We start from the raw sequence: 24,694 nt of genomic DNA on the forward strand, positions 1-24,694 counted from the left end.
AGGGCTACATTTGTAGCTTCCAGATTGTCAATTTTCTCAATCAATGCAAGGCATATCTTCTAAAAGCAAGCGAGGACATTAGACGTATTGTTTGGAGTTGTCCTTGCTGAGTATGCTGTCATGGTATTTTCGAGTGCTTGTTTCCCCCAAGTATCCTCTACACATCCTCGTGTAGGCATTGTGCAAGATCACTTTTTTGTCCCTGTTTTTGGCAGAAGCAAAGGTGCAGAAATAGAGAGATTGTTCACATATTTCCTGCCCTGGGTGGTCTTCAAGCATGCTGGCAATCTTTCTGTCCTTCCTTTGTCTTTTCAGATTGCCTTTTGTAGATTTGTTGGTGAAGTCTCCTTTTCTGTACTTTCTTGGCTCAGTTCTTGAGTTTCTTGTAGTTCTTGATGTCTCTTGCAGGTTTGGATCTGGCTGGAGCACCGATAGAGTGGGCTGAGGCTAGGAAACAACCTTCCCGTGACCCGATGGAGGAGATAGGTAGCAGCCCGAACTGTGGTCCTTTGGCAGCAGCAACCCATGGTGGGCTGGCAACTACGCGGCACAGCAGAACAGTAGAACATGGGCCCAGGGCCCTGGGTGGCGGTGTATGGGCATAGTCACATGGAAACCCGTTTCGTCCTGTTCGAAACCTCAAAACACGAAACAGACGAAACGTTCCGAAATAGGACAAAACGCTCTCAACGAAACCTTTGTTTCGCCCACATCCAATGTATTTGTGTTCTGAATTTCCTTTTTAGTATCTTGACTTGTATTTCTCTTCGTTCACTCTGACTTAAATATCCCTAAAAGGGTGTATATTAAGTATAAATTCAAAACCTATCTATTTCGTCCAAAAAGTCGAAACGAGACGAAAGGAAACTTGTCAAAATGATTCTTGTGACTATGCCTAGGGGGAGGTGCAGCAGCCTCCTCTGGTGATGCGGGCAGCACGTGGCAGCAAGGCCGCCCCATAGCGGCTTGTGAGGTAGCCCATGAGTGCTATGGGTTGCGAAAGGGGGCTAGGGCTGAAGAGACAGCAAGGCCACCCCACGACGGCCTGAGAGGTAGCCCGCAGGAGGCTAAGGTCGCAGGAGGGACCTAAGGTCGCGGGGCTTGAGTAGGGGCTGAGGGTCACGGGAGGGGGCTGAGGGGAAGTACACACTCAAAAGTAGAATCTCATATAAGACACCATGGGTTAATGATGCAAGAGCTCGCTAAGGCCGTTGCTGAGTGCTATACTAAGTGACTCAAAAACCAAACTAAAAACTTAGAAATCCTGAGAGAAAACAGAAGATGTGATCAACTACAATCTTGAGCCTCGGTAGTCCTCTAATGCAATATGAGGATATGTCGTATTTGCATCTATGGGATCGTCTCTCGTTGTGGTGGGGGCATGGCCTCCATGATCTCTATATCTGGTGGGGCATCTCAAGAGTGATACCTTGACTCTGATGGTTCCCTCTGAGTAGAGCCGAGATAGATGGGACCTCCATCGCGCGTGTTCAGGTATGTCTTTGTACTATGCACGATCTCTGTGGCTCTGGCCCCAATGCTCCTGGTCTCCTCTTCCTACTAATCCACTCTACCTCATTTCGGCTAGCAGCTCCTTCACTCCATTGTGACTCGAACATGTAGAAGTCTGTGGCATGCCTCTATGTAGGGTCTAGCCTCTGTCATCACATCTCAATCAAGTATAGACCAATCCGCGAACCTGATCTCAAAAATGGATCCACCGAGGAACTGGTCCAAACCCGTGTCCCTCCTGGAAAAGGTAGTGATATCGTCCACAAATCTCATAGTCATGCATGTATAGAGAACTTGCTCCTCTATCTCCACCTCTTCTAGTGTGCATAGCCTGCACATCTGCTACTCTCTAGATGTGCATATGGCTCTTCCTGTCTCAATCCTCAACTTGTGGGATGAGACCCGCAATTAGCCAATGGCAATCCTCATGCATGTGAGATTAATATATCTGCAGGTGAGAAAGAAAGAAAGAAAGAAATTTTATTAAAGTCTTCGGGAGACCGTGAAGGTCTATGAGACTAAAGATAACTAGTACAATGAGCATAACGGTGGCGGTCTCAAAATGGTCCGGCCAACCGTTTCTTCAAAAAAGTTATGAAGGACGGTGTGTCTAGTCCTGGTGCAAAAAATGTGTATCTATCTCCAGAGAGAGAGAGAGAGAGAGAGAGAGAGAGAGAGAGAGAGAGAGAAGAGGGAGCACAAGAGAGTGAATATAAAAGAGAAGTGAGAAGGAAGAAGAGGCAAATCTAAGACAAAAACATGACTGAATATCCCAAAAATGAAAGGAGATCTAGCAACATTTCATTAATTAATTGTGATATAATACCATGCTCCTACAATTGCTTGGATCCGAGCATTTCCTTGGAGATCTCCTCTCCACTCTGTTGTTTTTCCTTAAAGAGCGGGACGGGGTCTCCCTCTGATTTCATGCACTGCTTTGTACTGTGTCTCATAAGCCATATTGGTCTTTTAATGATATCAATCCAATTCCTCCCCCCTCCCCCCCCAAACCCAAATAAAAGAAAGGGCAATTGTACCAATCGCACCTATCACAGAGGGCCATTCCCTACTCATGTCTAACTTCAGTGGCCACCTCCCACCCCCATATGATTAGGAATGTGCAGTTGAACTTGCATAATGCAAATATTCAAGCCAAGTCCCACTTTTAATCTAATGCTGCTCATGAATTGATGAATTTTGGAATTACATGCAATTAATGATAATGAAAAGAAATGTTTCCTGATTCATCTTCACTATTTTCATTTAACTTTATTAATCAGAAAAGTGTGAGTGTACTTGTCAAGAGCAACAAGAAATTCCCTCTTGAACAGCATGAATATAAAAAGAACTAGGGAACTGTATAGCAAACCATGAGACCAGTGATATTCAATGCTCCACCAATTGCACAAAGTTCACGATACAAGGCTGACTCCCGCAGTCCTTGCAACTACATAGAGTAAAATAAGATTAAGATCAGTTACTATGGTTTGCAAAACAAGGCCTGACTCACTTCTCAAAAGTAGACTACCTTGGTTGATTGCATCAACGATTTGATGGAGAACTCTGGTACCATTATTAGACAAGTCACCCAAGCCCATGACAAAAGCTTCCTGCAAAGAAACAGATTGTGCAGAACTTGTCATACAAAAAATAAAATGGAATTTATCAAACAAATTGAAGCAACACCATTACAAATACCATAATAAAAAATACAAAGGTCTGTAGTCTAAATATGAATTTAGAACAAGAACCCTAAAATTACAATCGTGGTGGAAGTGTTAGTTTGATGCAAAAACTAGACGAGTGACTAGCAACCTGTAATCATAGTGCAAAGTTTAAGCCCATTTCTGGGATCGTATGGATATCCATTATGAATCCTTATTTAATCAGCATATGACAGCGTAGCATGTCCAAGATAATTGTTCATTCAGGCAAATGAAGAGGGACGCAATTCCTTGACATGTTTGCAGTCCCCCATAGATAACACAACTGGAACCCAATTGTTTCTTGAATCTTCCAACCTTTTCTTGGAGCACGCACGGCAGCATTTATCATTTCTGAAGAGATGTACAGTACTCAAAAGCACCCAGTGGGTTTACAGCAAATCGATAGCATATCCAACCATCTATGTGCCCACAAAGATGGATTTTCACTGCACTGCTTGCGTTGTTTGAGTCAATAGAAGTGCCCCCCCCCCCCCCCCCCCCGCCCCGTCCCTCCCTTCCCCCAACACACTTTTTTTAAACAAAGATTCACTTAGGTTGCTAGTCTAAAGAGCCATGCTGCACAAGAAGTTTAAAAATAGATTCAAGTTCCTAAATGACTGTCCTTTCAAGAATACATGTCTGACGCAAAAAACAAAGGAGGCTTCCAGAACAATTGTTACCATTCCAAATCGTGCCAAATTGCAACAAATGTAAAGACCACCCAAATGTTGAGAACTCGCCAATGCGCTCCTCCAAGAGGAATATACAAGTATCTGAAACAAACCAAACAGGTATAAACAGTCACATGAACGTATATTTTCAATACAGCAAGAAGTTGCAGACCTCAAATCACGTCTGCAAACAATGGAGCAGACAAATACTATCGCTAGCAAAGAAGGACCCATGCGGTGGTTCAAGAGTGCATTTCCTCTGCAACACCTCTGCTGATGTCCACCTTGACTGAGTAGTTGACAGACAAGCTACTCAAATCCAACAACAAGTACAAGATGCAGTTCATGGAAAGATGGTTGAGGCTACTCACAAGGAAATGAGCGTTAAGATACACAAAGAAGCTAAATTACTTCTTAGTATTGAAGAACTTTATCTTGCATATCTCAACACTTTATGACTGAAACTATGCATGGGATTTTGAATGATATCTTGTCACATTGATATTCCATTCGGTTGTCTGTCTTTGTACAATCACTAAATTGGCTCCAATTAGGATGACTCAAACCTCTCTCTCTATGCATATGATTGCTGGTACATTCTATTATTGCTCATTGTTTGTCTTGCATGAAAATGTAATAGTCTTTTCTCTTATGGGCAACTTTGCCTCTTGCCTCTTGCCTCTTGCCTTGTTCAAATGGCAATAGGAGAATTGCCTCGTTGTTGGACACGTTGATAGGACAAAATCTGTATTAAGTTTTTTAGCACTGTATATAGCTGTGGGTAGGCACATAGTTGTACACATCTAGGGTAGGTGTGGGCTTTTGGCATTTGTGGATTTTTCTTTCACAAGCATGATGGACTGATGTATATTTTTTTGAGATAATAAAGTATGTTTTGCAGGGACTTCACGGGAAATGATGAAATGCAATGTGGTTGTACCAGACTTCCAGAGCAAGGGTGTCCAGTGTGTGGTCAAATGGAATGTTTTTAGGGTCATGTAAAGTCAAGTCATGAAGGGTTTTTTTATGTTTTCCTGAGTCAATGTGCACTTGCATGTTACAGGAATTTGATATGTTATGGTGTCCATGTCAAGGGGCTTTTCATGTGTGTGAACGGGGGTGCATGCAAGCTTTTATGTGCATGCTAATGTGTGTGGGAATTGTGTGACTAAAGGTCCAAAATGTGCATTTAACGTGATTTGGGGGAAATGTCTTGAGAGTGGTAAAATGTCACTGATGAGGTGGCAAATTAGGCTGAGGTGGCTGGACTGATTAGGAAGGCATCTTGCTCATGCAAAGGTGGCTACGTGATGGATGAAGGGATGCTTCTAGTCGACGAGCTGGACGTAGATGAAGGTGACAGCTTGCAGGAGGATTCGGGAAGGAGTTCGTGGGCACACGGAGGATGATCACGTAAAGAAGGGGAGGAGAACAGGGAAGTTCAGGGGGAGTGGCTGAGGTGAGCAGGATCGTGCAAGAAAGAATGCTTGCTGGAGGGCTGGAGGATGCGCTGAGGGTAATGAAGGACGAGTACGCAAGCTCGGGGGTTGAAGGAGATGAAGGGTGATGGATGTCCAGGAACTGTTGAGCAGGGAAGGATCGCGTAGTAGAAGCCAGACGATGGCTGGATGAAGATGAGCTTGTGGAGGAGAGCATGCTTGCTGGGAGGATCGCGACTGCAAGAAGCTGATCGTCAGAGCTGCTCACATTTGTGTTTGTCACACTGTGGCCAAGAAGCTGATCAATCCGAAGCTAAAGTCATACTTGCCGGATTTCAAGAGGACCTTCGACCATTTCTGCATCCATGCAAGTGGCAGAGCTGTGATAGATGAGCTGGAGAAGAGTCTACGGCTACGCCCAAAGCACGTAGAAGCGTCGAGGATGACATTGCACTGGTTGACGGTGTGCCTTGACGAAGAAGTGTGGTTGAAGGAGAAGTGAGGTGACGGATTCTAGGAGTCTAAGCGTCTCAATTCGTTGTGTGCGATGAAGAGAGCTTGTGAGTAAAGGAAGCTACGGTGATGATTATGCGTACGTGACGGGTGTGGGGAGGTTCTGAGAGCAGTTGATGATAACTAGGAGGCCATGACGACCATAGATCTTGGGCGTCAGAGCGAGAGAGGCTATGACGGGATTTCGATCATCCACCGTGTTACCAGTTTTGCTATTGATGAAGACTTAGGGAATTTGCTCGGGAATGCTTGCTAGGGGGACGTGGGCTTGCATGAGATTAAGAGGCCGAAGTCTTTGCTTGAGGTGTCTTCCATGTGGGCTTGTAGATGATTGATTATGAGCTATTGCTTAGTAAAAGCTTGAGGAATAGCTATGGTATGATTTTCTGCTGGAGGACTGTTGGCGACATGAAGCTATGAGTGTGGAGTACTCTACGAGTAAGAGAAAGATACAGACGCTGGATGTAGTTGTGTAAGAGCAGAGATGATTGATGCGACCTGCTAGCCAGTCCCTTTCACTGTTTGGTTGTTGACTGCAGCTTTGGGAGAGTTAAGGAATGCTGGAGCTTGGTGTTTGAGAAGGAGATGCTGAGGAGCAGTTATGATCATGTCAAGAGTTACAAGCTGTTGCTCTTGATGGAGGCTTATGAGTCGTGGCTGTGGAATTTTAATTGTGGGTTGATGTCTTGAAAAGTCTCAAAGATAACCTTCATGTGGGCTGTGGGTTCTTAGTATTCTGAGGCTGACTGTTTTCTGAGTTTTTTGGGGGAAAGTTCAGTTCTAAGTTCAGTCTGTTTCGGGCTGTGTAGTCTTTCCCCTCTTTCAAAGAGTCTGTGTGTGTTCTAGTCAGATTGTGTGGGAGATTGACTTGTTATTTGTGTGCTCTGGATATCTGCTCTGGAACCTGGTTCATAAGCTCATCATCTACGAGCCCACATTGCAGCTGATCCCTATGAAGTCTCACCTATCTGACGTGGTGAAGTGCATAATTCCTGGTTGTCTTTCCATTTTTTCCTTATCAACGTAAGACATTGTTGCTCCTTTTGTGGTTTTCCATTTGTTCAAAGATTTCTTTTGCTTCACTTAGCTGATCCACACACACTTGCATTGCAAATGGCATGATCCTTTTCCTCCTTTTTGTCAGTACTTTGTTTTGTTTTAACAGCCAGATTTTTCTGTGTGAGGCAATTACATCCACCAGACATCTCATGGAGAACTCAATCCCCTCACCTCATGTATTCAGTGCCACCCCAAGTATGGACTCCCTACTCCATAAATAACCAGAGAGCGGACAACATACCAGGACCCTGATGGACCCAGGCATGCGGGACTTGCCTTAGTTTCCCAGCTCACCACATTAAAACTCCATTGACCGGCAGGTGCTCGATTTATATAAGAGCTGCCATACCCATACTAGGCATCATCCGTATGATTCTTTTCTAACTGTTGTATCCCTATGCTCTTTAGCCATCTCTGCTAGGCTCTTATCATGTCACTAGGTGCCCTTATTCTGATATGGTCATTTGCTTGCCTATCTTGATATAAACCTAATTTTGTTCAGAGTATACATATAAAAGTGTCTCTTACAATAACACATGCTCCCAACTCACGGCATGCATGCTACAAAGCCTTCAGGGGCGATCTACCGCACACGCACGCACGTGCACTTTCATGGATAAATATATGCGTCCATATATGCACACATGCATATACGTAAGTGGAAACACGTACATATTGAGGTAGGTATGAGCATAGGCATGTATGTTCCTACATGTATGCAAACACAAAAGTAGATAACTAGATAAAAGAGCATGGGTAAAACACGGTCATATTGTATCATCGTCTGGAATTGGTGGGAATAAGGTTGTAAAATCTTAGCAGATGGCAAGGCAACCAACGAATATACATCGCAGATGATCACATAAGGTAAATTATCAAACAGCAAGGATGTTGACACTGCTTCAAAGTGAATCAGGATCATGCTGGAGACACAGGCTACACTTAAAAATCAAACAACAAGCTGGGTACTGCTGCAAAGTGAATAAAGATCATGCATGAGACACAGGCTATAATAAAAATCAATAGAATTTGAGGAAGATAGGACACAAATAAGTGCATGTCAGTTTTACTGCAATCAAAACCACGCAGCACTAGTTGCAATGCCCTTACTTTTAAAAATATATTCCTTTGTAATCAGTAAATAACAAAATAATATGTAATCTCTCTTCTTCCACCTTCCCAAACTCACACAAGCCTAGCGGAATCACACATGGACTGATGCAATTGATAGGAGGCCTGCCCTACCTCACAAGCCAGCGATTGTAAGATGCATGCCAACTCTTCCAGAAACCCTCAAGGTCATAACAATTGTTAATACAATGAGGCATGTTCTCCACAACCTCAACACCACCTACCTACAAAATGGCATAGGCTTTATATATCAATGATGTGTAGCTGTAAATTGATTCATCAAATCTCAATAATGGCATCAATAAAGCAAGAATGTATGCATACCAAGGCCCAAAACCTGAAGAAGCGCCAGATGAGGAGAAATTTGAGCCACATAAAGTTCAACACCTTAAGAAGAAAGCACAATCAAGAATTCAATGGCATAGCAAAATATCGCATCTGAATGTAAAAGTCAAGCACCATAGATGATCTGTAATAACTCCACTTAATATCTGCCCATCAAATGTGAAGAAGGGTGAGATAAGATGAAATTACAGACTATAATTACACTTGTCTTTTTTACAGACGCTAAGTACATCAGCACAACCTTAATTATATGTAAGGAATTCCAAGGCAGAGATGGTTTTGTAAGCTCACCCCATACCCCACAACAAATATGTCCCATGGTGATAGCAATTGCCAAATTCCACTGCACATTTAAAAAAAGTATATGAGTCGCTTGTCCAAGGTTTCACCAACATAAACTAAACATCTGGTGTACCGTACAAGAACAATGCAAATTTAGTTCTCGCCAGGAATCTCTGTCGTCATTATATGCATTGCTTTGTGCTTACAATGCATACCCATGGAACACTAGAGAGCTACTCAGAATGATGTAGCAGAAATAGTCCTTTATCACAACATGTGCATGGCAAGCCACTGAGTGGAGCTAGTCCATCCCTTACTTACAAGCCCTTCTGATCCTGAGTGTATATATCTAACAGCAGCATTGCTCCATAGAGGAATAGAAAGCCAGAAAATTAGACCCCTTGAAGCACCCCAATGGAACCCTATCTGATCAAACGTGATAATTTGGACCACAAATGAAGGACCAAGGCCAAAAACACATAAAGGGCCACTAAAGTGTTTGCACATGCACCCAGACCAATCATAATGACGATTCACCAATAGAACTCTGTTATTGACACAAAGGAAAGGCTTTCTTTGCCATAAGGTCCTAAATTTTCCTTTCTCGGTGTCTATTTGGAATTGTCAACATTATTGCTCTTCTCTATTCTCCTATTACTCTAAAGCATACAAGTTCAAATGAAATTTTATGCAAGCACGCATATATCTGGATGTAAACATAACACGTGTGTGTGTCTGCGTGCAAATGTGAGCATGTATGCCTCCGCCAATTCTTTGACATCTTGCTGGTCTCCTTTGTACACGAATAGATGATTTCGTTGGTATAGATTGGAAATGCACTGAGACGGGAAAGATGAATCGAGGAAGAAGCACCTAATAGTACCTAATAGTCAAGTGGCAAAAGGGGGTGATTTCGTTGGGATAGATTTGAAATGCACTAAAACGGGAAGATGAATCGAGGAAGAAGCACCTAATAGTCAAGCTGGCAAAAGAGGGCTCCCTTTAAGGGGAGCTCTATTTATGTCAATGAGGATTTGGAAGGCTTAAGAAGGCCCCCACCTCCCACCAAACAAGGGTACATGGCCTGTAGGCACATCAAATCTTTGCCTATCACTTCCTAGAATCTATAATGGGGGCTTTGGTGCGCTTTAATGTGACCTTTCAGGTAAGGATCTTGTATCCATGGAGAAATGCACCAAAGCCTCGAAAGGGGTGTACCACAGTAGATGGGTACACAGATTCTACACACAAGACAAAAGACTTGCATAGGTGGAGATGTACAAGGATTAGGAGAAGTGTTAATTTTATTTTGTCACACCTACAGGCATGTTTCACCATCGAGGGAGAGATGGGCATGCTTCAACGTATAAGCCTTCCTCAAGAGCCCTTGAATATGGAATCTGGATGTCTACATCGCAGCACCTGACTTTACCCCACACCCGACTATGCCAAACTTTCCATAGGAAAAGGACAGACATCACCCTTTCTAGCATTTTGAGAGGGCGTCATAAATACGGAAAACAAGGTGAGGTTCTGCTACTTGCCGACTGAAATGCCAAGACTAGGGACGTGCAAACTAAGATCTTGGACCTTCAATAGGATGCCATATTGCATCCACAAACAAACAGACATAATAGCAGTGGAGTTCAAGCACAATTAGAGTATACACACACCAAATCTAGAGTCACACAATATGGGAGATACTTGGTGGACATGTGCATTGCACACGGAATGATTATGTATAAGGGCTTGCAAAGATGGTCAAGACCAAAGAGATACACATGCTACCCACATGGGCAGCTTAGTGTGGTGGACTAAGTCATGGGGTCTTTTGCTTTCGCCTCGCAGATAATTGATCTCACAATCCATCCTCTTCATGCCACGAGCTTACCACTTACATTTATCATTTAATCTCGCAATGTCCCAACCCATCCAGATCACCCCATAGTCACTCCTTCCACAAATTACCATTATAACTTCGACCACTCCTAGATCACATCTACAATAGCTATTTGTGGAATTCTAGAGGATATGTATGGCCATGGTTTGATGAAGAGTGCAAAGATCTTGGGCAATATTAGCATTCCAAGACCAAACAAGGACGTCTATACAAGTTAAAAACTAGAAAAGAGTACCTACACCAACGCCCCACAAGCCACGACAATTTCTTATGTAATACAAATGGATCTCTTAAGCATCGTTTGCAGCACTAACTCCAATAATTCTGGATGAAACTCTTGGAAAAGACATTGCTAAGCAACAAAAAGGACACTTGGAAGGTCTACATTGATATTTCTCTGGCGTCCCTAACAATCTTATACCATATGTAGATGACATCACTCGCCCCACTAGTATCCACAATCTTCAATACATCACGCCTGAAGCAGGCAATTAAAGAAACTACCATAAGGAGCCAAGATCACTCAAGCTTGCAAGAAAAACTCCTCAATACTAGTTGGGAAACACTTGTTTTGACCTTGGTCAAGCTTTTAGATGAATCCTTCTACAAAGGTGTACTATCATACAGTCATCATAGGACACTTGATGGCCAGGGGGTATGGATCTATCTTAACGATACACATCAGTGAGCAGGGTAGTACCATACATCAGGTACCATATGTACAGCACGAGTACCAGTAAGTGCACCAGTTTATTTTTTCCTCAAAGTAGGGAGGAGGGGAGAGATAGGGAGGCATAAGAGGGAAAGGGAGAGGGATGATATACTAGTGACTACACTGACCCACCTGTGAGCCCCTATATGACGAGGACCTGCAGACACTGTTGCAGCCTTCCATGCTCTGCTAGACCTCCACGCAGCAGTCTGTATAGCACCCTAACCCACTGTACCCTATAGGCTGTAGCAGTGGCTGCAGACGGTAGACTGAGGCAGGTAGGTATGCCATTGCTGCAGAACTGCAGCACTGACAAAGCCACATATTTATAGGCCTGGAGCAGCAACAGTCGGGGCAGAGAAGAGGACGGCAGCAGGACCTGCTGCTGGGTCGGGTCAGACACAGATCAGTTTGGCCTGATCTAATCAGTGGATTTTACTGACCTGGTCAGGGCAGATGAATGCCTATAAAAAGGGACCACTGCAGCCCTTATTTTGCATCCTACTAAAGCCTTTGTCACAAGGCATGCAGTAGCAGAATAGGGTTCCCTTCCCTCTACCTCTGTACCTCAGTTTTGCAGTCTCCTCTGACTGTTTTTTGTCCAGCACCCTGCTGGACATTTGTCGCTTCACTCTGAAGCAGTTCAGCCACGTTCGTGGTGACCTAAACTGAGTATATTTTGGAAGTTCCGTTGCTGCTCTATTTTCCTCTTTTACTTACAGCTTGTGGCTTCAGTTTACTGTTGTGTCTCAGGAGAGAGTTGTCTGCATTTTCCGGTATGCACAGGCGCATACTTCAGCACCTGAAATTCTGACATGGTATCACAGCCTTGTCAGCAACTCTCGGTAGTATCCCTCAGCCCTGAAAGAAGGAGCTCCTCCTGAGAATGAGGCAACCCCGTTTCACGAGAATATTTATGTTTTCAGTTTCAGAAAAGCTGCACTCCTTCTCAAAAGAACCATACTGGAGATGGTAAAATCATAATGAAGATGACAAGGACACCCTAAAGTTGATATGGTCACATTGAAGGTGAGAAGGCTATACTGGAGATGCCAGAGCTATACTGAAGATAGAATGCATCGTGATCAACCATAATAAGTGATAATTATTGAACTGATGATAACCTACACACATGCCTTGCAACAGAAAAAGGGTGGAAAGTCCTATCACAAGAACTCACATGTGTAGTCAGTAAACATATGCACATAGAAAAATCAATGGAAATAAAATACCCATGGAAAATCCATAAATGTAGTCCAAAATATGTAGGCCTGCTACATTTCTTGATCCTAGGGTTTCCCGTCCATTGAAGTACTAGAGCAAGTCAATGCGAGGGAAGCTAGTCACATCAGTGTGTGAAGGACCTGCTAAAGATAGTACGCGCTTGCCCTAATTCCTCTTCCCTTGGTTCATAACGGAAGTAGAATTCCTGCTTCGCACGAAATGTTCGCACCCTTGGGAGTGAAAAAGAAAGAAAGAAATATGCTTTAAAGTCTCCAGGAGGCCAAATTGAACTATGAGACCAAGTCAACAATGCATCATGAGATGATTAGAGGTACCTATTTCACCTCTAAAGTCTTAACAAAATCCTATCATCTAATGCTGATAAGGTGTGGTAGGACAACATACTAGAACCAAATTTTAGACTGAGTGTCTTTGGGTAAAGCAGGTTTAACTTTACGATTGCTCTTCCATCACAGTAAACAGCCTTTTCCCTGCTTTCCTGGCTTCTTTGACTTCCTTTGGTTTCCAGCTTCAGTTGATCTTGAGTAAGGTCATTTGACATCCAAATCGATGTGCCTCCAGATCTCTGGGCTTGTTTGAGAAACTCAATTTTCCCCTCCCATGATTCAGAAGTAACAATGACAGACTTACCAACCTTTTCAAAGCTGGTTATTTGAGTAGAGTTCCATGTTAACTCTGATAAGGCATTCCTTAGATTTGAAAGGCAGGTGTGGAAGTAGCCTTCACAATACTAGTCACCCTTAGGGGGATCCCCATCCTAACATTAAAGTCCCTTTTTCTTCCTATTTTGGCCATTATTACAAGATATTTTGAGCTGGAGCTGATATTGTTTTGTGTTGTTTAATAGAGCACGTACCAAGCTTGTCCAAGATATGACAACAGAAGAGGCTTCCAAAAAGTCAAGCCTACAGTGAAGTATGCCTCATGTACCAGATCTAAAGATAAGAAAACTCGATTCCTGTGTCCATCAATTGCATTTTTTAAATTTCTGCTGAGAAACAGGAGGCACGCAAATTATAACATACGGAGAAGGAAGCAACAAGCTGATAATGAGGAGAGAGTTGTCAATCTACAACCATGGCCATCTAGAACCGCCTATAACAGCCCTAGGACACAGCAAGAATGTGGCTACTACGTAGGCAAGCAGCCTCTACACGGACCATATGGACCATAGCAACTGCCACATGGCAAGCACAGTTGAAACATGGGCATCCCTGCAGGCTGGCGTATCCATCTAACATGGAAACAATACAGTCAGTAACAGGCAATACAGGCACCAACGTATTGCAGCAGCAGCACTCGCATGTGGTAAGCACTGCCATGTCAACAGTTAGCTAGCAAAGCACAAATTGCCACATTAGCAAAGTCAAGAAGCCTGCCATATCCGCAGGTTCGGCCAGGCCAGACTGCATTTGGGAGAGGGCTCAGCCTAGATGAAGGGGCTATTTGCCCCCCATTCTAGCATCAGCCCTCAGCATCACAGCAGCAGTCCTCAGCCTCCATAGCCCCTTCCTTCATGGTCCACCTCCAATCAGCCTCTATACTCAGTAGGGGTGAGGACTTCAATCCTCCCCAGTTCATCAGCCAGCAGTCTAGACTCTACAACATCTTCATTGAGGATCAACCTCCAGAGGTATTCAGCCTCTTAATTGAGCCTCAGCCACAGACGTATTCTTTGTCCACTTGGTCCAATAAAGTAGTAATTACCATTCCCAAGTCTTCCTTTATGAGTAGTAGTCTACATATATATGTTCAACACAGCAGGTCTGATGCATTTACATGGGGGTTTTTCTCTTTTCTGTCAGTTAGTCTTCATCCTTCTGCACTCAGTTAGTCAGCACAAACTGGCTTGTGAGAAAATGTTAGGAATAAATCCATCACTAGTAAGCATTGCAAGGGTGCATACCTGATTGCCAAACTATTGTAGTAGAAATAATGGGTCAATGTCTCCATCAAGACCAAGCAACCAATCCATCGCAAACCATAGAAACTGATATCAACTTTGTTCAGACTTTCTTGAGGAGAATCCATCTGAGGAAACAAAACCATGAAGCAAGTACTCCATTACATCTTTAATGTTTTCCAGTCATATGCATGCAAATGAAAATGAGACGGTACATGTCCCTATCCGCTAGAATACTTAGGTTTCCATCTAAAAGTAATGCAATGTATAGATTATTCAAGGAAATTTCTTTTCCTATTTATTTTTAAAACTTAAGGATTTTATAGAAACGTAAATCAATAGAAGGCTATGTTATTTGAACCTGTGAGGCAAAAGCATTAAAAGATATGATTGGTCCTGCAATGTATAAAGGTGGGTAGAAGAGATAGCATAGGTACATTTCTGGTGAATAATGGATCAGGGGCAAAGACCTCTCCTGCAACACATACAAATCCATCAGAGACAGAAAATGCAAATAAGTGATTATCGATTTCATCATAAATCCCTCGACAACATGCTCGCTGATTGAAAAACACACTTCTCAAACCAATACCATCAAGTTCATTTTCAGTGCATTAGTGAGTGGGGATCCGTACACAATCAGTAAACAAAACATTCATAATCCCATTATAGAGTAAGATGCAAAAGTCTTGAGAAACAAAATGTGACCAAAACTGTTTTGCAACCAAAACTGTTTCATAGCCCACCAAAAGAAAAAAAAAAGTGACCAAAACTGTTTCATAACCCACCAAGAAACTATTTTACAAAAACCTCAAGACAACTTAAGTGGAAAACGATTTTTCCAATTAAAACTGACCCCACATTAAGATAGGTATAGCCAAAAGGGGCTTCCTCCCTACACAGCATAAAATCAAAGAAAGAAGTAAATTGCTGGATTGTACAACCAACTCATCCCACAATCTGCTTTGATCCTGCTTGGCTTAAACCTCCAAAAAAAAGTACATCTTAGAGATTTCATAGTTTTAATCTCCCTACCCCCCCGCTGCCCTCTCCCCTCCTCTCCCTACCCCCCTGCTGCCCATCCTTCCTCTCCCCCTTCTCCCTCTACTCCCTCTACTCCTACCCCGCCTCCCTTCCCCTCCCCCGCCCCTTCCTTCTGCCCCTGCCCCTGCCTCTGCTTCACCACCTCCCTCCCTCCCCCTCCCCCCTCTTCCTCCCCTGACGGAACAAGAGAGTGTGCCTCCTCTTTGGAGAAAGTTTTGAGATAAAACTTTGATACTTGTGTTGCTCATTCAAGTCCACTCCAAGGGTTAACAAATACATGCACTTGTGCAAGACTATCTACTACCAATTATAAAGTTTGGGAGAACATAGGGAACATACGAAGTTAGACTAAGCTTGAAAAGGCTCCAATGAATTGAACATACTAATAACAAGTACAATGGAGTTGTGGATTTTGTAGAAAACCTTCAATCCTAGACTAAGATTAAGACCTAGGGTGAACTATGGCATAGTGCCACTAGGAACCGTAGATGCCTTTGCTTACATGGAATCACATTCTAGATTGAACATAGAATAGGACGGTACATTTGTGATACGTCATAACCTAACATCCACTGATTAGTACACATGAGAATATTATTGAATCCGTTGGAGGCATCAACCCATTAGTATGTGTGCTAATTCTCAAAAGTTGCTATGGCATCTATTGATGCTTGTGCCATGCAAAATTTGCAGCAACGAGCTAGCAACTTATTTGCAAGATCTGGTATATGACTTAATCTTAAGATAATCAATTCACTGAACTCTTAAATCATGAAGCTTAGCCATATCTTTCAATTATAGTTCAAGGACTTACTTTCAGCATAGTCTTACCAAACATCCGAATGGCAAATTTGCTCAAAAACCTAAGTCTAGGTTCAATAGAGTAGTTTTAATCTCACGACAGACGCTCACAAGGAATGGGTGGAGCCTCTAAGCTGGCATCTACACTCAAGACAAATACAACATAATCACAAAAATAATGGTACATAAAAGGTTTGAGCCCATGGAGAGGATGGAAGCTGTGCTATGTCATCACTGCAATGGTCCTCTGAAAGATAGCAAAGGGGTCAAGCCAAGGGGGCAGCTTGGTGATGTACAAGGCTACAATGGCATAAAACCTATAATAGAGCGCTAGTGATAGTGGGTGTGTGTGGTCTATTGTGGTCTCATAGATGAGGCCTACGTCGAACAAGTGCCACTGTCACACCGATCAGCCATGTCTTCGGTCTCGTGACCATAGAGGGGAGACCCCCAAGCCTAATATATGCATCGACCTCCCTGGCGAGTCTATCGTGTCTCTCACTTCAGGCCTCAACTCCGTAGTCTCCTTGTGGAACCTGTTAGTCGATGCTCGCTGGTTGAAAAAACTCAATGATCATGCTCTGAGTGGAGCTTGGTACCCTAATCTCACCTATGTGTCATAAGCAAATGGTCTCTATATTGGACGGCCTCATGAATGAAAGTCGCCAAGCATCTGTGATCAAGATAGGCCCTCTCATAGAGTGCCATGACTACCCAAATGATCTCCTGACCATACTCCAGATCCTAGAAAACTACAGGACCATTATGATTGGGCATGTTATGTCCAAGATCTATGCTATCACTAATCAATACAGAAGTTTGTTTGTTTGTAGAGGTCGAACCGAGAGACAAGCAAGATTTAAGGCAGATCACACGACCCTAGATCAAGAGGCTAGAACACGGAGACAAAGGCTGTATTATTGCTTTGTGGATTTTTGCAAAGCTTTTGACACAATGTCGAGAGCACGCCTCATCAGATGCTTGCAGGCTCATGGGATTCCGTGCCTTGTGAATGGACATGATGGTGTTAAAGGTCTAGGTGTGAGTGAAACCGGTGCAAACTGCTTCATGAAAAAGCTTTACTAAGATCAGAAGAAAGAAAGAAAGAAAGAAAGTTTATTAAAAGTCTTTGAAAGAACGAAAGGTCTATGAGACTGAAATAACCAGATACAATGAGCCCAATGGGTGGAGCCTCTAAGTGGGCATCTGCACCCAAGACAAGTGCAACATGAACATAGAAACACTACTACATAAATGTTGAACACATGGAGAGGATTGAAGCTGTATTATGGCATCATTACAATGGTCCTGTAGATGCTAGCGGAGCAGTCAAGCCCACTGGAGACCTTGGTGATGTACGAGGCTGCGATAGCAGAGAAATTGTGATAGAGCCCTAACGACAATCAGTGTGTGTGGTCCGAAGTGGTATTCTAGTTGTGGCCTTGCGTCGGACAAGTACCACTGTCACACCACCCGATTGAGTCTTTGGTCTGGTGAGCATGGAGGGAAGATCCCTGAAACTAATCTATGCATCGAACTGCTGGCAAGTCTGTCATTCTATCGCTTTGGGCCTCAGCTCCGCCCTCTCCTTGGGGGCTTGCTAGTCTCTGCTATCTGGCTAGAAAAACTCATTGATCACGCTTTGAGTGGAACCTAGCCACACACCATGATCTCATCTATGTGCCTAAAGTAGATGGTCTCTATGTCAAACAGCCTTTCATTCATGAAAGGCACCAAGCATCTCTAAGAGAAAGGAAGAAAGAAAGAAAGTTTATTAAAGTCTTTAGAAGACCAAAAAGGGTGTATGAGACTAAAAAAGAGTTGATACAATGATCTAAGGGGTGGAGCCCCTAAGTGGGCATCAACACCCAGAGAAAATACAAAAGAAAGCCCATAATCTTAATCATAAAAGAATCGATACATAAAGAGAAGAACTCTCTGAGCTCATGTCATGGAGGCCAATGGGAGCGCCAACCACCCTAGGAGGGAGGGCGTCAACGTGTGAGGCTGATGTGGTAGCATAAACCTAGTGATAGAGCGCTGGCAGTTGTCGATATGTGCAATCTCCGTTGTAGTCTCCTAGCTGTAACCCTGTGGCGAACAAGTGCTGTACTCACTTCGGTGGGCCGTGCACCCGGTCTGGTGAGCATGGAAGGAAGGTCTCCCAATGTGAGAGAGAGAGAGAGAGAGAGAGAGAGAGAGATGTATTAACATCTTCGGGAGGCCTCGTGGACCTATGAGACAAGGTACAATAAGAAAAGAAACTCATACAAGCCGCTATGGGCTAAGGCAAAGGGCTCGCTAAGGCCCTTGCTGAGTACTATACTAAGAAACTCAAAAGTAGTACTCAAAATACAAAAGGACGCAAAACTCAAAAATCCTAAGATGGTGGATCAAGTATCATCTATGACCCTATTGCCATGGTGGCTCTCTAGTGGCATGCAAAGATATTGCATCTCCCTCTGGCGGGTCGGCTCACAGTACAGTGGGAAGCGTGGTCTCCATGATCTCTGTATTCAGTGAGCCATGTCCAGAGTGACAACCTCAAATCTGGTGGTCCCCTCTGAGTAGGTTGAGATGGGCTGGACCTTCATCATGCATGCTCTCATCATCCTTTGCATCGTATGTGGTCTCTATGTCTCTGGCTCCGCATCATCTCCTTTCACACTAATCTAGTCTACCCCCATGTCAATTAGTCATCATCCTCCACTCCATTGGGTCCTAGGTCTGACTCAAATGCGTTAAAATCTGTGACATGTCTCTGTGCTCTATCAATCTATGTCTCCTATGACACTGTCACCTCCTGTTGTATAATATGTCTCGGAAGGGTCTCTCTATGTCAACTCATCTATCAAATAGAGACCGACACAAACCTGGTCATGAAAGTGGATCAACTGAGTGGCCCAAAACCATGCCCCTCTTGATAGAGACAATGGATTGTTCACGAATCTCATAATAGACGAGGTCAGTATATAGGAATGCTCCTGTATCTCTACCACCTCCAGTGTGCATGGTTTGCAGATCCGCTGCTCTTTAGGCTGCTCTTAGGTGTGCCTACAGCTCTCCCTGTCTCGATCCTCAATTGATGTGACGAGACCTGCATCAGTCCAACGGCGATCCTGAGTGCACGTGAGGCTCGTATGTCTCTAGGTACTGGGGTCTCATAATCATCCCTCTCAGAGTGATCGCAATAGAACTGGATCTTGGTAGGAAACTCCTTATCTCCACCCCAAGTCTGTGACGTATAGAGCTGGAGTAGGTCCAATCGTATGATACGTATTGATCTCATCTCATGGAATCAAAGAGGACATTTGGAAGGGAGGGAGTCGATCAATCTAGATACAATGCCTACAAGCCATCTAGATACACATGCATACCACGCTATGCTAACCCCTCTCTCTGCTAGTCACAGAGAGAGAGAGAGAGAGAGAGAGAGAGAGAGAGAGAGAGAGAGAGAGAAATTTTACTAGAGTCTTCGGAAGACCGATGGGTCTATGAGACTGAAAGAAAACCTGATACAAAGCACAATACGTGTGGAGCTACTGAAACGAGCATCATCACCCGTGCTGAATCCTAAGTCTAATCATTCATAATCAAATACATCTGGATGTAACAATGAAAAGAAAAAGACTAGAGCGGAGCGGAATCCTCCGTATGTCATGTCGCCCTGGCTGGTGCATAGCCGATGATGGGACGCTGGCCCCCGTCAAGGGATGTCGTGCGTCTTGATCTCCTGGACGAGGCTCGACGCAAGACCAAAGCCACCGTGACTCACGTGGGACGTATCCCAGGTCTAAACGATGACGGGAGGTTCCCCAAAGTGATCTGTGTGTCCCCTCGATGTCTCGTGTGTCGTGCTACGATCGTCGGGTCGGGGTCTCTGTCACGTCTGCGGCTAGAGACTAGACGATCAAAGTCACTCGATGGGAAGAACTCTGTGATACTGCTCTGAGAGGTGTCTGATGATGTGGCCAAGCCCCGTCGCCTGAGTAAATACTCTCTGTGTCGGACCCGCTCATGAATGAAGGCCGCGAGGCATCTTTGATCTGGGTAGACGAGGAATTTGGAAAGGGGCCCGGAGCCGTCTCTGAAGAGATAGTGGTAGCGACCTCGGATCTCGTAGTACACTGGGCACCTGAAAATAAAATGCTCCTCCGACTCAACCTCCTGACAGTCGCACAATATGCATAAGCGATGCTCCCTAGGAATCCCCTCTGCTTTGCCGCTCTCTATCCGGAGGCGGTGTGATGATACCCGAAACTGTCCGATGGAGATCCGTAGTGAGTGAGGCATATGAATCTCAGTGTACCCCTGTGGTGTGATGAATCTCTCCTCCGAAATACGAAGACAGTAATCTCTATAGAAACTCAGCTTCACTGGAAGCTCCCTCGGCTCCAACCAGGTCCTAAAGGTGTGTAGCTGCAGGAGATCCTCTCGAATGACCTGATTGGTGTGTGGCCCGATCAGGATGGTGGGTGGGAGTACCGGAGGGGCATCTAAACTGTACTGAAAAGGAGGTATCCTATCGATGTGAAACCCTAGTCTCACAAGAGAGAGAGAGAGAGAGAGTTTATTAAAGTATTCGGAAGACCGATGGGTCTATGAGACTGTAAGAAACCTGACACAAGCCAGCTGAAAGCGTGGAACCACTAACCGAGCATCAACACCCATACAAAAAGCAAAAAACTACATGCTACAAAGTCATGTCAAAATAATAGTCTTCAACATCATCACTATCATCAACATCAACATCAAAGCAACTGACATCAGAATACAAAATGAAATATGCTCCAAGGTCACTGTGGTCCCCCTCGTCAAGGGGGAGGGAGCGATAGCATAAAATCAGAGATAGAATGCTGCCGACTGCTTGTGGGTACAGTCCTACGCTGTCTCTTGATCACAGCTCTGCGTCGAACAAGGGCGACCGTGGCCCCTGTCAGTCGCACTCCTACTCTAAAGATGGAGGAATGTCCCCAAGCATTATGTGCATCAACCCTTTGCCTGAGTTGTCGTGTCACTGGCTATGGGTCCCAATCATGTCTAGGGCCTATAGGAAGGGAGCCTGTGTGGTCCGATTAGAAGAACTCTGTGATCATGCTCTGAGAAGAGTCTACCAAGGTACGCTCCTCTTGTCTCTGTGAACGGAGTAAGTGCTCACGATGTCTAATTGCCTCGTGAATGAACACGGCCGGGCATCTCTGATTCGAAAAAGAGAGAAATCAGGATAACAACCCGGAGCTATCTCTCAACAGACAATAGAAGCGCCCTCTAATCTCATAGTATCTGGGCATCTGAAGATGAAATGTTCCTCCGACTCAACCTCTTGTAGGCCACATAAAGTGCATATGCGTCTCTCCCTGGGTAGACCCTCTACCCAGCCACTCTCAATACGGAGTCTATGTGAAGAGACCCGAAACTGCCCAATAGAGATCCTCAATGAATAGGGTAGATGATTCCGTGTATATCCTGGTGGGTCAAAAAACCCCTCATCTGAGATATGTAGGCAATGATCTCTATAGAAGCTGAGCTTCACTGGAAGCCTCAATGGTTCCCCGGAATGTGCGTAGCTGCAAAAGATCCTCACGTATGACCAATGCTGTACTAGAAGGGAGGAAGTTTGTCCATGTGTACCCCAAGTCGCTCAAAACCATCTCACTGTAAGTGCAAACCAACATCTATCGTTCCCTGTAGCTGATAGCGCCATAGAGGAGTGTTGGAATCAGATGGTGGAGAGAGAAGAAGAGAGAAATATGCAAGGGATCGGGTGGTGGAGAGGAAGAAGAGAAGAAGAGAGGAAGATGCGAGGCAAACTGAAATCGTATTCATGCGTGGTAAATGAATTGATTACAACCACCTCATTTTGTAGGCTGAGGGCAACCTTTTCTTGTGTCTACTGACCAATCACATACAGCCAAGTGACACACTACTAACCAATCACGCAAGCTAGTGACACGTCATCTCCCAAGATCAAGTGACTCTTGACCCTACCATTAAGTACCTTCACACTCACACTCTAACCATAGAACCTGTCACACACAACCTTAGTCACACACCTTAGGCTCTGATTTATCCAACATACCCCCCTTAGGAGAAAAGGTGGTGAGATCCAATACTGATGACCATATTCACACCCTACCTCAATGCTGCAGAGAGCAAATACTACTATCCAACACCTCTTGTATGATAGCATATCTCCCAATCAGTTTGCGACCAGTGGCTGAATATATCACTCTATCTGTCACCCCCCCTTACTCTGAACTGGGTACAAGATAATTCGAATGCCTAAAACTGAGACTGACACAACAAAAAATAAAATCATTTATGGGGGGCTACCCATGGCAAAGTACTCGGCTCAAACATTATCTAGAAAGCCCACACATCCTCGATCTCAGCGTCGAGGTGATCTTCCACAATTGCAGCAGATATGTCGCCTTCTAGTGCTCGGTCTTCAAGTGCTTCGTCGACTCCTATGAGATTAGCATGATGCGCTTGTTCTTCTTGTTCTTTCTTCTTGAAGCTAAAGGCTTCTTTATGGCCAAGACACTTGCAAAAGCGGCACTGAATCTTCTTTGCTTTCTTCCACTGAGATGAAGAGGCAAGAGCTTGATCAAGGGAGATGGTGTTCTTGTCCTTCTCGTCCTTATTACAACGGTCTTTCTCAAGAAGTAAGGCAACCATAACTTCAAAAGTAGTACTAGCCACACGAAGTACTTCAAGAGTAGATTCAAAGCGTGAAATATCCCACATGCTCCTCATGAGAACTGGCATTTTGTCTTGATCATCTGGTTCACATTTAAGGCCTGCTAGCTGAGTAATAAGGGAATACATAGTAGTGCATGATCACTGAATTCATCTGTTTCAGCCATTTTCAGATCATAAAACTTAAGCTTTAGAAACACTTTAGAACTAGTAATCTTGTTACCACAAATGCCTTCGAGATTATCCCAGATCTGATAAGAGTGTCAGCCAAACCAAGCCTGATAATAGCAATCGCCTTTTGATTTTTCTGCTTCCAGGTTTTATATTTAGCGTGATTTGAAGAGGGTGATTCATCATCACCAGAAACCAACTCCCATAGGCCTTCCCGCATAAGAATCAATTGCATCTTCGTTTGCCACGTTAGGAATCCTTTTCCAGAAAACTTTTCAGCTGCTGTAAAAGAGATAGGAGTAATATACGAAGCCATAATATATGTCGACGGTGATAGAAGTCAATCGTGTCTTCTTGCCAAGTACGAAAAGCCGATGATAATAGCAGTAAAAACTTCGTGTATGGAGAGAAGTTAAGGCGGCATACAGACAGCAAAATATAGCCTTCCAAACAGCAAGTCGATGCAAGAGGAATATGACGGCATTTCTTAGAGAAATAGGTCGATGCTCTTAAAGTCTTCAGGTAAGCTATATAGGTGGTCGTCAAACTCTTCCACAGTCATTTCGAGCAGTCCATTCTTGGAAGTAATATTCAGACTTCTCACAAGTCCTCTAAGGCCATGGCTCTAATACCAATCGTTGGAATCAGATGGTGGGAGAGAGAAGAAGAGAGGAAGATGCGAGGCACACTGAAATCCTATTCATGCGTGGTAAATGAATTGATTACAACTGCCTCATTTTGTAGGCTGAGGGCAACCTTTTCTTGTATCTACTGACCAATCACACATAACCTAGTGACATACCACTAACCAATCACATGTAGCCTAGTGACACCCTATGACACCTCATCTCCTATAATCACTCAAGGTCAAGTGACTCTTGACCCTACCATTAAGTACCTTCACACTCACAGTCTAACCTTAGAACCGTAGTCAAACAACCTACGTCTAGAGGTGTGATCCCCATATGCCCTGACTCGATATAGGTAAGTGATGACCTGAAATGTCGCATCGAGCTGTAATGGTGAAGATCCAAACTCAGACTGGATGATATGGTGAGGAACTAGCGGCTTACTGCGAATCATCTGTGATTGCATGAGAATCTATAGTCGCTCCACAGAAGCCCACTCAGTATCTAACAAATCCGGCCCCCAACAAGGGCTGCCCTACATCCCCGCTGGTCGGACTAGGGAGTCAAAAAGTAAGCATTTCGTCCAAGGGTCTTGAAAATGTGAGTGGAAGCACTGCCTCTCTAACCTCGCCAACAAGGAGCATCCTCTGCTCAAGCGAGCTTGCATCGCCGGTCTCATGGTGAAAATAGGTCCGAAAAAGATAACCCCCAAGGATGTGTATGACGAGACAATCTCGACCGGTGACCCATCAAAACTAAACTACTCCCGATGCATCGCGACCCAAGATGTATTGAAGATCATAACCTTGGTTTTACCAAGGTTGACCTTCAAATCATGCGACTCACAAAAAGGTTGTAGTGCATCCAAGTTCCTCTGGAGGCCCTCTGATGAGGACGATAGGAATACATCATCTGCGTATAGCAATATCTGA

The 24,694-nt window shown here is 44.1% G+C and overlaps 1 protein-coding gene across 2 annotated transcripts in view; it reads right to left on the reverse strand.

Moving 5' to 3' along the window:
- Positions 1 to 24,694, reverse strand: part of LOC147881886 (MBOAT (membrane bound O-acyl transferase) family protein) — a 75,228-nt gene that overhangs the window by 34,840 nt on the left and 15,694 nt on the right. For both annotated transcript variants that reach the window (XM_087401548.1, XM_087401549.1), the window contains exons 9-16: positions 14,780 to 14,893; positions 14,422 to 14,546; positions 8,668 to 8,719; positions 8,356 to 8,418; positions 8,146 to 8,255; positions 3,899 to 3,991; positions 3,041 to 3,122; positions 2,882 to 2,959 (exon numbers count right to left, since the gene is read on the reverse strand). In XM_087401548.1, coding sequence (XP_087257674.1) covers positions 2,882 to 2,959; positions 3,041 to 3,122; positions 3,899 to 3,991; positions 8,146 to 8,255; positions 8,356 to 8,418; positions 8,668 to 8,719; positions 14,422 to 14,546; positions 14,780 to 14,893 — 717 coding nt within the window. The remainder of the gene's footprint in view (positions 1 to 2,881; positions 2,960 to 3,040; positions 3,123 to 3,898; positions 3,992 to 8,145; positions 8,256 to 8,355; positions 8,419 to 8,667; positions 8,720 to 14,421; positions 14,547 to 14,779; positions 14,894 to 24,694) is intronic.

This window comes from Dipteris shenzhenensis, chromosome 30 (assembly GCF_047967505.1).
Source record: "Dipteris shenzhenensis isolate YYH24624 ecotype China chromosome 30, Dip_SZ_1.0, whole genome shotgun sequence".
NCBI classification, from domain to species: domain Eukaryota; kingdom Viridiplantae; phylum Streptophyta; class Polypodiopsida; order Gleicheniales; family Dipteridaceae; genus Dipteris; species Dipteris shenzhenensis.